The sequence below is a fragment of the Lactuca serriola genome, chromosome 5 (genome assembly GCF_051521515.1).
Source record: "Lactuca serriola cultivar US96UC23 chromosome 5, Lser_US96UC23_V15, whole genome shotgun sequence".
Lineage (NCBI taxonomy): Eukaryota > Viridiplantae > Streptophyta > Magnoliopsida > Asterales > Asteraceae > Lactuca > Lactuca serriola.
In genome coordinates this window covers 174898976-174914392 of record NC_136412.1, presented here as the reverse complement: position 1 = coordinate 174914392, position 15417 = coordinate 174898976, and the positions used below count along the sequence as shown (strand labels likewise).

The following is a 15417-nucleotide window of genomic DNA, read 5'->3' as shown; positions in this document are numbered from 1 at the left end:
GCAGTGGTTTTCGCTCACAACATTTGGCGCCACTATCTTTATGGTGTTCGGTGTACCATCGACACGGACCATAAGAGCATGAGATATCTTATGGATCAGCCTAACCTGAACATGAGGCATATGAGGTGGTTGGATGTAGTGAAGGATTATGATTGTGAGATTTTGTATCATCCAGGCATAGCCAATGTGGTGGTCGGCGCCTTGAGCCGGAGGGCGGTCAGTACCCCGATTCAGGATGTGTGTATGAGGATGAATGCGATGACCCCAGTTTTGGAAACGATCAAAGAAGCAGAGTCAGAGGCCATAAAAGAAGAAAATTAGAAAAATGAGCGGGTGATCGGTCAGATTTCAACATTTGATATCGACATCAGGGGGATTTTGACTTTTCACGGGTGGGTTTGGGTGCCTTATGTTGGTGGGGATCGACGAGTATTTATGGAGGAGGCCCACAAGTCGAGATTTTCCATTTATCTAGGGGCTACCACGATGTATCTCGACTTAAAGCATGGTAAATGGTAGCCATGTATGAAAAAGGGATGTGGCTTGGTTTGGAGAGTGATGTTTGATCTGCCAAAAGGTCAAGGCCAATCACCAGCACCCTCGTGACAAGTTGTAGCCCATGGAGGTTCAATTGTGGAAGTGGAGCAGATCACGATGGATATTATTAAAAAATTGCCGAAGAGTGCTAGGGGTTATGATGCTATCTAGGTGATAGTGGATCGTTTGATGAAGAGTGCTCGCTTCCTAGCCATAAGTGAAGGCTCCTCTGCAAATAAATTAGCTGAGATTTATGTTCAAGAGGTGGTAGCTCGGCATAGGGTGCCGACTTAGATTTTTTTGACTAGGATGTTCGTTTTAATTCCAGATTCTGGAAGAGGCTACACGAAGAGTTGGGCACCTAGTTGCATATCAGTACAGCCTATCATACACAGTCCAACAGGAAGAGCGAACAGACTATTCAGATGCTCAAGGATATGTTGTGTTCCTTCATCATTGATTTTGGTGGGAGCTGAGACTCCTATCTCGCAATGGCTGAGTTTTCTTATAACAACAACCATCATATCAGCATTGGCATGCCTCCCTCTGAGCTTTTATATTAGAAGAGGTGTTGGACTCCTATTTGTTAGGGCAAGGTTAGACATAGGGTTATGTGGATCACTGAGATAGTGCTCAAGACTACCGAGCTTATCCAGTAAGTCAGACAAAGATTGCTGACGGCCCAGAGTCGCCAAAAGAGTTATGCGGACCGATGACCCTCTGAGTTAGAATTTCATATCAGAGATTTTGTACCTCTGAAGGTATCACCCTGGAAAGGTGTTATTTACTTCAGGAAGTGGGGCAAGCTTGGCCCTAGGTTTATTGGCTCTTTCAAAGTGTTGGCCTGGGTTGGCAAGGTGGCTTACCGATTGGAGCTACCTGAGGAGTTGAGTCAGATCCATGATAAATTTCATGTTTCCCAGTTGAGGGAGTGTATAGTCGATGAGACAACGGTGGTTCCTTTGGAGAACATTCAGGTCGATGATCACCTAAATTACATCGAGAGACCAATGTCAATTCTGGACAGAGAATGAAGACCTTGAGGTACAAGGTAGTGGAATTGGTCAAAGTTCAGTGGCAACACTAGAAAGCCTTGGAGTGGACTTGGGAACCCGAGTCTGAGATGCGCAAGCACTACCCTGATCTATTTCCTGAGGCTGAATTTGAGGGAGAAGACTGATTCTAGTAGGGGAGAGTTGTAACATCTGGTTTTCAGGTATTTCTATTTTAGTCCTTGTTTTAATTAAAGTTTACATATTTGGCCCTTTACGACAAAAGCGTTTCATTTCTGCCCGTACACTGGGCATACATGAGGTGCGCAACATACATGATCGAGCCATGGAACACAGGATGTATGCTAGTACGATGAGCAAACATATGGTACGTCGGGCGTACTAGCTTAATTCCTAAACCCTAAATTTAGAGGGTTTGCCCCTATTTAATCAACCTTATGCCTCCCTTGGACATTTCTTATCAACCCCTACTCCTTACAAACCCTAATCTCGAGCCTAAGCCTTGTGTTTAAATATTTTGAAGCTTGTTAGTGATTTTAGTGCTCTCTTGTTGAAGAAGAAGACTAATGAAGAAGGTGGTGTTGCTTGCAAGCTTGTGGATCCAGAAACTACCTCATCTTGTACATATTTTGAAGGTATAAAGTCTATACCTTGTTGATGTTCTTTCTAGATCACCTTCGATGGGTGATTATGAGCTTTTTGACCCATGTTGCTAGTAATACAATGAAACTTGTAGGCGTTGCAAGTAATATTAGTATGACTTGTGAATGTTGCAAGCCAGTGTATAATTTGGTGCTTTTGCAATAACTAAATTCATTTATTTGGCATTGTTATTATATAAGTAGAAATTACAAAATGTAACTATTATATTGTTGCTCACTAAGTTTTCTAAGCTTACACTTGATTGACTTTGGGTGTTACAGGACCTACTAATATCGTCAAAGGGGAAAGTGAAGTAGTTTTTGTTTTGTTGTAAAACTTTGTAACTCGGATTGATCATTGAGCATATTTTGTGTGTTTGGATTTATAATAATCACTTGTATTTGTGGTTTAGTGTAAACATATATTGTATTTATGTCTAAAAAGATTAAAAAAAATTGGGTATACTTTATGTTAAATTTTCAAATGTTACACGAGGGTAGAAACAACTAGGTAGATGATGATATGGAAAAATTATTTAAAATTAAAAAAGAAAATACATTGTCAATATCAACAGGGGTGATAATGAGTAGAAGGGGCAACACTATTAGCGGCGGCATATCAACATAAAACATACTTGAATTAGTGACTGAGTATTAGGGGTTACATACTTACATATTAATGAGCAGTGACATGTCACCGTTAACAACAATAGTGGTGACATGAGTACTAGTTGCAACAACAAGGATCCGTCCCTTTATTTCTCATAATTCTTGTAGTGTGTGTAAAAATAATTATATATGTATGCCTAATTCATAACGGAAGGTTTTGCGATTGATAAGTAATTGCATTATCAAATGTGTTGTTTGAATTAGATTATGAATACTATATAGATTAACAAAAATAAATGAAATTAAAACACATTTTTTTAACAGCTAGACTTCAATTAAAAACAACAAGAAGTTGGAATTACATGGTACAATAAAATGAGTTTTCAACCCAAGAGTTCTAAAACAAATTCCTACCCCATTTCGCTCTACTCTTAATCCATAAAAAGGCTGAAGCCTTGAAATCATAGGCAAAGCTAACAGACTCTTGACCTTGGTATTGGCGATGAAGATCACGTTGTTCCTATATTTCCATATAGTCCATAAGAATGCTCTAAGGTGTCTAATGACCTACTTCCCACTTTTACAGTAGAGTTAACCCTCAACAAGTCTTCTAAAGAATTTGTTGAGGCAGAAAAATCATTCCACCAAGTCTTTATATGCCCTTGAATCTCCGGTGTCTTGGAACAGTTCTTGAATATGTGTACCTCCACTACAAGAACTGTGAGCATTAGCGGCAACATGTGTCACCACTGAAGAGTACCTACGTCGCCGCTAAAGGTATTTGCGGCGACCTGTCGCCGCTGTTGCTTCATCGTTGTTGCTCCGCTTGTTGCTGCAAATACAACATGTCACCGCTAATATTATCTGACGCTGCTAATACTCTGTCGCCACTAATAATTTTGTGACGCCACTAAAACATTTTACATTTTTTTAAAATGTGACATTAAAATTATAAAAACTGCTATAACATACATACAAACTGCTACAAAACTTCATTTTGTTGAAATATTAGTCCATACACAAACGGTCCAAATATCCATCCAAACCAAATATTCATCCAAACAAAGTACAATATATCCAAAACATTAACTCAAACAAAACATTTCATAAAACCCTAACAAGTAGCTACTCGTCCTCATCACTCCCATCATTTCCTTCATTATCATTTTGTGGCGGCAATGAGAGAAACCAGTCTTCCAGTGCCGCAGAACAAGTCGGGTCCTTTAGTATTGTTTGCAGCATTTCCAACTACAAAAAAGCGAAATATATTACCAACATATCATAATAGCATTGTACTTTCCAAAAATTACCAAAATAGAAAATACCAACATCTCAAACTATAACCAACATATCATTATAGCATTCTACTTTCAAAATACACTTAAACATACATCATGCACAATATATACATTATAGCATTGTACTTTCCAAAAAATTACTAATCTACAAATCACTAAAATATCAAACTATAAACAAACTAAATGATACACAATATTGCATATACATTATAGCATTGTAGTTTCTAAAAAGTTACCAAACTACAAAATACCAACATATCAAAGTATAACCAAATTACATGATACACATTATTCCATATACATTATAACATTGTACTTTTTGTCATTTTTCCATTATAACATTGTACTTTCCAAAAAATTACGAAACTACATGATAGACAATATTCCATATTCTTTATAACATTGTACATTTTTTTTTCATTTTTCCATTATAGCATTGTACTTTCCAAAAATTACCAAAATAAAAAATATCAACATATCAAACAATAACCAACATATCATTATAGCATTTTACTTTCCATTATAGCATTTTACTATATACTAAACAAACAATTACCAACATATCATTTTATCATTATACTTTTCAACTTAAACTAACAATTACCTGTGATTGTGGTGATGGTTGTGTCATCGGATGCTCCTGATCGTATATAGATATAACTGTCACCCCCCCCCCCCCAACCAAACGGCGGAAATGTTCGGGGGCTTGGGTGACTTCATATTTGTAGTACCATCACAATGTATATAATTGAAACCAAACATCATCATCATCATACATGTAATATTACAACTGTCATTGTTTACATCAAGTATTGTATCTTAATATTACATGCCAAAATATCCAAATATAGTACTGACAAAACACAACAAAATATCCAGGTATTTTTGCTGACCAACCTGCTCAACAATTCCATGAGAAAAAAAGTTAATTTGAAAAGGTCAACATATATAATGTTGGTGAGTTCATAAGCATGTTTTGAGTAAAATGTTTTGTATTGCTTTGTAAACACCAGAAAATCCGATATTTTCTAAAAACGACTTGAAATGTTTGTGTCAGATCTTGTATTAATGCATGTGTGTTAATGTTTGTGAGTGTATGAAGTGAATAATTCCATACAACCCGATGTTGTCTGTTTATAAACAAATGTTGTGATTTCATTACCATAAAACTGAACACAAATGAGTGTGTGTTCCCGTATTATCGACATATATTGAATTCCATAAATTTTATAATGGTGTTAATTCCTCTAAGTGAGTCGTTATAACCATACTTAATAATGACAAATTCGCCTGTCATGACGTTCCTTGGGATGCCGACGGGTTTATGGTAAGGTTTGTCACTCTAGAATGACCTTTTCTAACTGTAGCGAACAACTCAGGTGTGGAGTGTCACCCCCGTATTGATCTATACACAAACTCTCGCTCTCCCTCCAGGAGACTCTGATTATAACTACAGGGTACAATTATACACTCAATAGGTGCCAATCGAAATGTCTCACAAGATCCTTAACCAAATTTACGCGAATATGAAGTTGCACAGAGTATATTATTTTCGTATAAGTATTTGGTATTCATAGCCCAACGTGTACGTTTGTGAATGTGTGAAGTCAACAAGCATATAAATGGACCACGAAGGCCCAATAAACATGTAAGGTATATTCTAGGCCCAAATAAACATGTAAAATGACAACTGAGGCCCACTAAACATGTAATTTACAATCCAGTCCAAATAAGCATGCAAAGTGTATTCCAGACCCAATAAACATCTAAAAGGACAACTGAGACCCACTAAACATCTAAATTATATTCCAGATCCAATAAGCATGTATATGACGTAATTGATCCATTTGATGTTACGCTTGTTGTTAAGTTTAGTTGTTTACCAAAATGACATTAAAATGCCCATTTTTAGTAAAAAGATGTTTTTGGTCCTTTAAACCAAAAATTTTACAATTTAGGCTCATTTTTGGTAAAAATGACACTTTAGGTCCTTTAAGGCCAAAAGTTTGTATTTAAGGCTAGTTTTAAATAAAAATAACATTTTTAACCCTCTTTTGTCAAAAACATCATTTTTGGCTTAAGTTTATCAAAATATGCATTCTCGGCCCCATTTATAAATAAATTTATCCTTTTGGCCAAGTTTTAATAAATTTACATTTTCAACCCTTTTTATCGAAAATTTACATTTTTGGCACAACTTTGTTTAAAATGACACTTAAGCCCGCAAAAGTCCAAAAACTTACAATTTTGGCCCAAAAGCCGTGAAAGCCCAAATGAGGCCCATTTATGATAATTTAGACTTTTAGCCCCTTGAAAACCGCAAATACCATAAAGATTCATGTTTAGCAAAAATAATTACTTTTTGGTCCCTTAAAACCGTGAGGTATATATAATAACCTCACTTTGAATTTTTTGTTATTTTTGGCCCTCTCATGTAATTTTCTTAGTTTTAAACAACTTTGAAGTGTTTAAAACCTTTTCTTAACATTATATGTTGTAAAAAGTGTTATGTTCTATAAATATCATAATAAGTTAGTATACTTTTATGTTTATGAAGTTTATAACACATAATCACACTTATATCATGAAAAACACACAAAATCATGCATATACACATAGATCTACACAAACCAACTTGTATTCTCCCCCAAAACATAGTAAAAACCGAAAATAATGGGTACAAACTCACAATGGGTTGATGATTTCGGTTGTGATGAAGAAAATGGAGAGATCTAGGCCCTTAACAAACTTTCTTGAGTAGATCTCGAACCTAAGATGGATCTAAGGGTATGGATCACGAAATTATGTGTTAAGGAGTGAAGATTATCATAAATGAATCTAATCATCATACTTAGAGAGTAGCTTACCAAATAAGTGATGTTCTTTGAAGAAGAGTTCTTGATCTTTCTTAAGATACACACGAAATTTAAGATGTGGGAATATGAGATATTTTCTTGAGAGTTATGAGTGAAGTTTAGAAGTGAGAGTGTGAGGTTTGGATGGGATGAATGTGGCCAAGAATAAGAAGAAGAAGGGGAGAAGGGAGAAGTTGCGACAAGATGGTTAGATAGGAGCATGAGATTAGCATAGATATTTGATGTACAATTGCTTGGTTAACCTCTAGACATTTGTGACATGGTACTCCCTAATTATCCCATTGTTTTTTATTAGTATAGCCGAGAATGAGGGGGAAGGAAAATAGAAGGGATATGGTTTGGGCCTAGTTTTCTTATTTTCGAAATAATGAGGCCTAAATTGAATGTTTTCGGCCTATTGGGTCCATATGAGGGTTTACGGTCCAAAAGTGGTAAGGAAAGGGAGTTTATGGCCCATTAAGGTCCATGACAACAAAGTGAGACATTTTAGGACCAATAAGGCCCATGAGAAGTCTTATGGCCCAAAATGCTATTGTTTAATAAATGTGGGTCTATTTAAGGCCCAACTAGGGTTCTTTGACCCAAAATAACCAAATTGAGAGTTTACTGGCCCATTAGGCCCAATAAGAGGATCCTGGTCCATTCTAAGTTTGAACCGGGATATTAGGGTTTCAAACCCATAGTTGAGTATATGAGATGCATTGAGTTAGGTTTTGAACTTTACTCATGAGTTTTGATTCAAATGGTTGATTTTGAATGAGTACAGTATATGACATCAACTTAGATTACAAGTTATACAAGAGTTGATTACATGAATACATAATTTCCTAGCCAAAAATGCTAGTTGTGACAATAACCGTAGAAGGTTTACACCTAATGCCTATGATATGTCTGCATCGAACAACCAAGATTCTTTCAAAACAATTTGTTATTTCACTTGGTGTTAGACCGCTTGCTTCAGAAGAAGATTGGGTTTGTTGATTGATCTTTTGGACTAAAGCCAACTGTATTTTCAAAAAATGATAAACAACATAAAAATTAGATTGCTAAATACCCCTTACGAAATGCTTCGACTCGAGATATATTCTATTTAACATTAAAAATTAGATTAATTATAGTTTAAATGAACAATTAATATATCATAACCTACTTCTTTGAAACAGGCATTGCTATAAGAGGTCGACCCCCCTCTATTTATAACTTGTTGTTTTGCACGGACTTCTTTGTTTGACGCTGAACGCCATAAAAATTCAGGTGATTGAAAATGTTTGATTGCCTTTGCCCAATTTTCACGTGACATACCATCCGGGAGGGGGGGGGGGAGGGGTTAATGCCATTGGGATATCTGCAGGCCCCTCAATATTTGTAAAATAAGCATGGGCTTTACTTTTCCACCCTTTGTAAATTTTTGCAAAACTCGCATTAATGCTCCGTAATAACATAGCACACTCAGGATCCAAGTTATCCTTATCCAAATCAAACTTATTCTACAAATACAAAAAAGTTAATTAATTAAATATCAATCACAACTAAACTTAAATTATTAACAAAGTTACCTTTAGATGCATGACTGTTGCATTCCTTAACGCGGGGGAAACATTGTCCCAACCAGACACACTGAAATGTACGTTCAGCCACATATACCTCCCAATCTCACGTGAAAACCAATTAGCATGCTTCCTAACAGGGGAATATGTGATCTCCCTGTCAAAATTCAAATCCACGTGCTTTCCCTTATTTACCCGTATCAACTTTCCCAGCTTAATGTTTTTAGATATCCCCTTTCTTTTCTTGGGAAGCTCAGCTGAAATAATACAATTAAAAATATTAGTCTCTATAATTTATATTAAATTTAAAAAAAAAACTAGTGAATAAATATATCATAATAAGAATTACCATCATGTTCATATTGACCACAACCAAATCCTACCGAAGGCGGTAGATCCTCGGCTCCATCACCTCCGTGTCCGAGGCCCATAACATCGGCCTTCATGGTAAAGAGTATGAGCCAACTAAAAATCAAACGTAGCTTGTAAAATTACAAAATATACAATATAGAAACATAAGATGAATAAAAATTAGACAAAAATGAATAAAAGTTAGACAAACAACATGAATAAAAGTTACAAAAACAATATGAATAAAATGTACACTTCAACTAAAGTTTCTATTTCAGAAAAGACACTTGATTTTTTTTAATCAGAATCTCCATCATATACTTCAATGTCTTCTTCATCAGTATCATAATCAGAATCATCACATCATAATCAGTCTCTTCTTTCGAAACACTATCGATTCTACCTGTTGGTAAAGGTACTTCAGTCTCGTCCTCATCATCATAATCAACATTGTTTTGAGCTACATCCACATTGTTTTGAAAGTATTGTGAGAAGTCGATAAAATTCTAGCTCCATATGAAGAGTTGTTTTGAACTATGTCAACATTTTCAGCCTCCACATTGTCGACATCTTGGACATAGTCATTGTAAGCATTTTGGACACAAGCATTGTTAGATGGTAGATCCCAAATACTTCGATGATTGACATGTTCAACGACACAACGAGGTTTGTTGTTTTTGTTTCTTTGATGATTAACAGATTCGCGGATGTAGAAAACTTGTTTGGCTTGCGAAACATATATGAGTTGATCATCTTGGTACGCTTCTTTTTCCGTGTTGATACTGCTGATATTATCATCAGAAATATTTCCCGTATCGAACCACTTGCACCGAAATATTGCAATCGAATAATCATATGGATATTACACCTCCTTAATCTCTTCTAACTGGCCATAATATTTCTCTCCATTCTCACCTACCACTAGAACACCAGAGTTTTGCGTTTTGTGTTCTGCATCACGACTAAGTACCATAAACGTAACATTGTTGACTATGCATGCGGTGTAAGTATAAACATCCATTTGTGAACCCATTGAAAGGGCTGACAACTCTGTGGAATTCTGGAGAGTTTTCTTTTTCCCTTTAAAAAACTTGTTAAACATATGTTGAAGTGTTATGAATTCTTGATTCATTATATTTATCAAACATATTTGTTTGTTAATTATTATTACATTTTTTAGAAACCAGTTGGGAAATTCGGCCTTTTCGTCACTTTCAGGATATTCAGATTTCAATTTTTTATATTGATGACAAATATATATATATATATATATATATATATATATATATATATATATATATATATATATATATATAATGAATGGAAAAAAGTAACAATAAATAATGAAAAGTAATTATAATTAATTTAATTTCATTCTAAAGTTAACTTAATTTGATTTTCTAATTAATTTAATATTTTCTTTTTCGTTATTAGTTTAATTTTTTAAACTAGTTTTATTTTATTTTAATATTAATATTAACTTCATTTTAAAACTAATTTAAATTGATTTTACAATTAATTTATTATTTTTTTAAATTAATTTAACTTTATTTTATAATTAATTTAGAACTACTGAAAGTATGTTGTTATTAATTACCTAATTAAGCTAAAGTGGTACTGACGAACATTAAGTCACTAACAAAATTAAGCACTTTGATTTTAAAATTAACTTAATTTTATTTTATAATTATTTTAATATTTTCTTTTTTGTTATCAGTGTTTTTAAACCTTAATTTAATTTGATTTTATAATTAAATTTTAATGTTAATATTAATTTGTTTTATAATTAATTTAATTTGATTTTATAATTAATTTAATTTGATTCTAAAGTTAACTTAATTTGATTTTCTAATTAATTTAATACTTTCTTTTTTATTAGTTTAAGTTTTTTAAACTAATTTTATTTTATTTTAATATGAATATTAACTTGATTTGAAAACTAATTTAATTTTATTTTACAATTAATTTATTAATTTATTATTTATTTTTTGAAATTAATTTAACTTTATTTTATAATTAATTAAAATTTACTAAAAGTATGTTGTTATTAATAAGCTAATTAAGTTAAAGTTGTAATGACCAACATTAAGTCACTAACAAAATTAAGCACTTTGATTTTAAAATTAACTTAATTTTATTTTGTAATTAATTTAATGTTTTCTTTTTTGTTATTAGTTTTTGTTAACTTTAGTTTAATTTGATTTTATAATTAGTTTTATTTTATTTTAATATTAATATTAATTTGAGTTGATAATTAATTTAATTTGATTTTATAATTAATTATTTGATTCTAAAACTTAATTTGAATTTTTAATAAATTTTATATTTTCTTTTTTGTTATTAGTATAATTTTTTAAACTAATTCTATTTTATTTTAATATTAATATTAACTTGATTTTAAAGCTAATTTAATATGATTTCACCATTAGTTTATTATTTTTTATTGATTTTTTAAATATAATTTAACTTTATTTTATAGTTATTTTAAAATTACTAGAAATGCGTTGCTATTAATAACCTAATTAATCTAAAGTTGTGATGACCAACATTACAAACAATATCATCTAAATACACAAACTATAACTTATCAATTAAAAACTTTATCACTTCATCTTATATACACCAAACTATTAATCCTAAATACCAAATAATCATATATGTATACAATACATTCAGTTCCAATTTTCATTTCATTTTAGACAAACAATACAACGTTCATATTCTAATTTCATACAATTAAACATACAATTTCAAACAAACGTATACATCTAATTTCAAACAAATCTATATATCCAATTTCAATTTCATAGAAATGTATACATCTAAATACAAAATCAAACAAATGTATACATCCAATTTCAATTTCATGCTAAATTTCACTTTTAAGGCAATAAACCACATTGAGCATAAACATAAATCTGAAAAACATATACAAATTGCTACATAAATCTGAAAAACATATATAATCCCACAAAATCCATAAACACTTCCATACCTCAACATACAAATATAATCACTCAACCAAACAAAATCTGAGAATTATACTACCGATTTATCACCTAAATTAGCATCAAAACAGAAGAATAATAGAAAATAGGGAGGAATCCCACCTTCAATCGTCAAAATTTTGGAATTGCAGTTAGGTCGCCGATAATCGAGCTCTAGGTCGTCGGTAATAGAGGTTTGGTCGGCGGTGTGGCGATCTTGTGGCAGGAACAACGGCTGGGGATGTTGGATGGCATATTGTAGCTTGGTTGTCGATTGGGGGATTTCACAGTGAGAGACGTGATACACAGATACACAAGAAAGGAACACGCCACTGAAAAGGAAGTTGATGGAGGGTTAGCTGTAAAAGGCCTTTAGCGGCGACAAGTAGGCAATAACGGCGACGAGTAGGTATTAACGGCGACACCCTGGAGGGAAAACTCAACGCGTTTTTTCGTTCCTTTACAACCCTTGGATTGAAAACAAATCGAACGAATGAGACTCGTTTGACGCGGATCGCTATTAGGTTGCCATTAGCGGCGACACCTTTAGTGGCGACGCATGGCATTAGTGATGACATGTAACACGTCAATTACATGTCGCCGCTAATGCCATGCGTCGCCACTAAAGGCGTCGCCTCTAATGGCAACATTTCTTGTAGTGCTCATTCTCTTCCAAAGCATTGCATAAAGGACAAAAGGTGTTAGGAATGTTTACTCCTCTCCGTGCAAGGTTTAATCTGGTGGACAATCTGACAAGTCTCACCAGCCATATGAAGATATTTATTTTCCCCGGAACCACCTTGGACCAAATGGTTGGCAAGTTCGTATACTTCAGTAGTTGAATGTCGATTTCCTTTCTCAAAGTAGACACCGTATACTCCCCTCCTCCATTAAGACTCCATCCCCAATTATTTGTGATAATAGTACCTCCTGACTCCTGTGTCAACATTCCTATAAAAAAGATTATTTAAATCTAAGTTGTATTGTTCTAAATCGATGCTGACTTTGCTAATTCTGCCCAAAACTATGTTCCTGTTAGATCGAGAAATTGACACACTCAGACCACCATAAACCCCACATATGGTAGTGATTACGTTTTTCCAGATCAAATCCGTGTTGTCTCTAAACCTCCACCACCATTTCGAAAGAAGTGCAAGGTTGAAAGCTAGCTTCCAATTCCCAAACCACCAAGATCTTTGGAGTTGTCTCTAAACACAATTTGAAACCTGTTGAGTATATCATAATTTCATTCACTGCATCCAAGTATATATGCTCCATAGGGTACATATATGCATTTTATATATGTACCGATATAAGGTTAGATTACCAACATAAAGATAAACATGACTGTCGCAACATGCTTAATTTCTCTTCTATTTTCCATCGTAGCCATTTGTTGATTCTCATTTATTTTTGTTTAAGTCACGTTCATTTTAATTTCTTGTTAGAGGTCTTTGTTCTTGTAATTGTTTAACTATAGCACACGACTAATAATTGTACTACAGGTTAATATATTCTAAGCTTGGAAACAACTATTAAATCTTTGTTGATAAGATTTCCGACAACCCTAAAGTCGGTCCAAATGTGATATCGATGATGTAGATGTATTTTCACTGAAATGTCATAAAATAAGTATATAACTTTTTTCACAACCATTCCATCCTGTTTATGAAAATTACAAATTTAATATTATACATATATCTGAACCAATAAAATGTTTGATTGAAGCATAAAAGTGGAATATGACTATCCAATGGCCTCCACAAACCGACACGTAGAGGGTAATCATATAAACTTTAAGAGCAGTGAATAAGAAAACATCCCAATCTATTTGAAGAGTATCAATACTGAAACAAATAGTATTAAACAATAGGGTACCTAATGACTTTTGATGCGTAGGGAATGGGGCACACTATTTAAAAGGAAGAAAACACCCACTAGATCAGTGCTAGATTTAGCAAAAAGGTGTAGCCCTGCTACGACGAGGATTCTAGTTTTAGTAAGTAGTGACCAAACATATGGAACATTTTCAGATAAATGCCCCCACAACCTTAATGGCATTTCCACTCTCTCCCTCTCTCTCCAAACCCCAAATTTGAAACTCTACTTTCTGTATGCATTTCTTTTTGTTTTCATCAGGGGTTTGTGTGTGTGGAGTGGATTGATCAAAGCACAACAATGAAAAAAAGCAGCAGTGTGAGCAATACTAATACCTTGGAAGATCATGACAATGGTGGAAGATCAGAGAAACATGTCATCATGAACGAAAGCAACACTACAACAGATAATTATTCTTGGGGGAATGTTACTGAACAAGATGGTGTTGGAGAAGGAGGTGATTTGCTTGGTGGGTTCTCATGGCCACCAAGATCTTACACTTGTACTTTCTGTAAGAGAGAGTTCAGATCCGCTCAAGCTCTCGGTGGTCACATGAACGTTCATAGAAGAGACAGAGCAAGACTTAGACAAATACCATCTTCAAGAGATCTTCATCTTCATTCTCACAACTGCTCTTCTAATTACAACCCACACCCTAACCCTAATTCAAAACCTAACCCTAACCCTAATTTCTCACCATATTGTTTCTCAAATATGTCATCCGCTCCAACAATGTTACCTCCTTTGATCTCCTCATCTCCTTCTTCCCCACCACCAAATTTTCCATGTGTATCACACTCGACTACGCATCCGTCCTATCGTTTGCGTCATAGAGCTTGTCAAAATTTAAGCATGATAAAACCTCAGATTCTGCCTTATGGGGTTTGTAAATATGATAGTTTTCCCAATGAAAACGAGGGTGAGATTGTCAAGAAGTCAGATATTATTAGGTTGAATTTGGAGATCGGTTTTGGTGAATCAAAGTCTGATGATTTGGATTTGGAGCTTCGGCTTGGATGCTCTTAGATCAATTTTGGAGTTCATGATATCATAATTAATTTGGTTATTAGTAAGTACTTTTTGTTAACTTTTAAGCCGTCTACATTAATGAAGCGAAGATGGAGCTGTGGCAGGTTTCATAATCTCTTATTTAATCTCAATATGATATGTATTTAGTAATTTGCAGCTGAATTGTTTTCATCATCGTGGCTGTGGAACATACATATTGTCATCATATATGTATTTTATGTTAAAAAATTGAATGATTATTTATTTAGTGTCTTTGGAGCTTTGAAGTTTGAACCCTTTCCAAATGCTTAATTATACGACAAAAAAAAGGGAGGAGAGAGAGAGAGAGAGAGAGAGAGAGAGAGAGAGAGAGAGAGAGAGAGAGAGAGAGAGAGAGAGAGAGAGAGAGAGAGAGAGAGAGAGAGAGAGAGAGAGAGAGAGAGAGAGAGAGAGAGAGAGAGAGAGAGAGAGAGAGAGAGAGAGAGAGAGAGAGAGAGAGAGAGAGAGAGTTGCAGCTTTTGTAATTCCTTCCTCAAAATATCCACATAATTTCCATTTAGTTTTCAACAAAAATTATCTCTCTCACTCGTAGCAATCACTACAAGATTTTCTGTATAAGATTTCTTCATACCAATAGGTTTCAATACCCTTCGCGGAATGAACTTTTTGTTA

The 15417-nt window shown here is 34.0% G+C and overlaps 1 protein-coding gene across 1 annotated transcript; it reads left to right on the top strand.

The window, feature by feature from the left end:
• Positions 1-14037: 14037 nt before the first annotated feature.
• On the top strand, positions 14038-14763 carry LOC145049962 (transcriptional regulator SUPERMAN-like). Its single transcript, XM_078998294.1, has one exon. It carries the CDS (start codon positions 14038-14040, stop codon positions 14761-14763), a length of 726 nt encoding a protein of 241 aa, XP_078854420.1.
• The last annotated feature ends 654 nt before the right edge of the window (positions 14764-15417 follow it).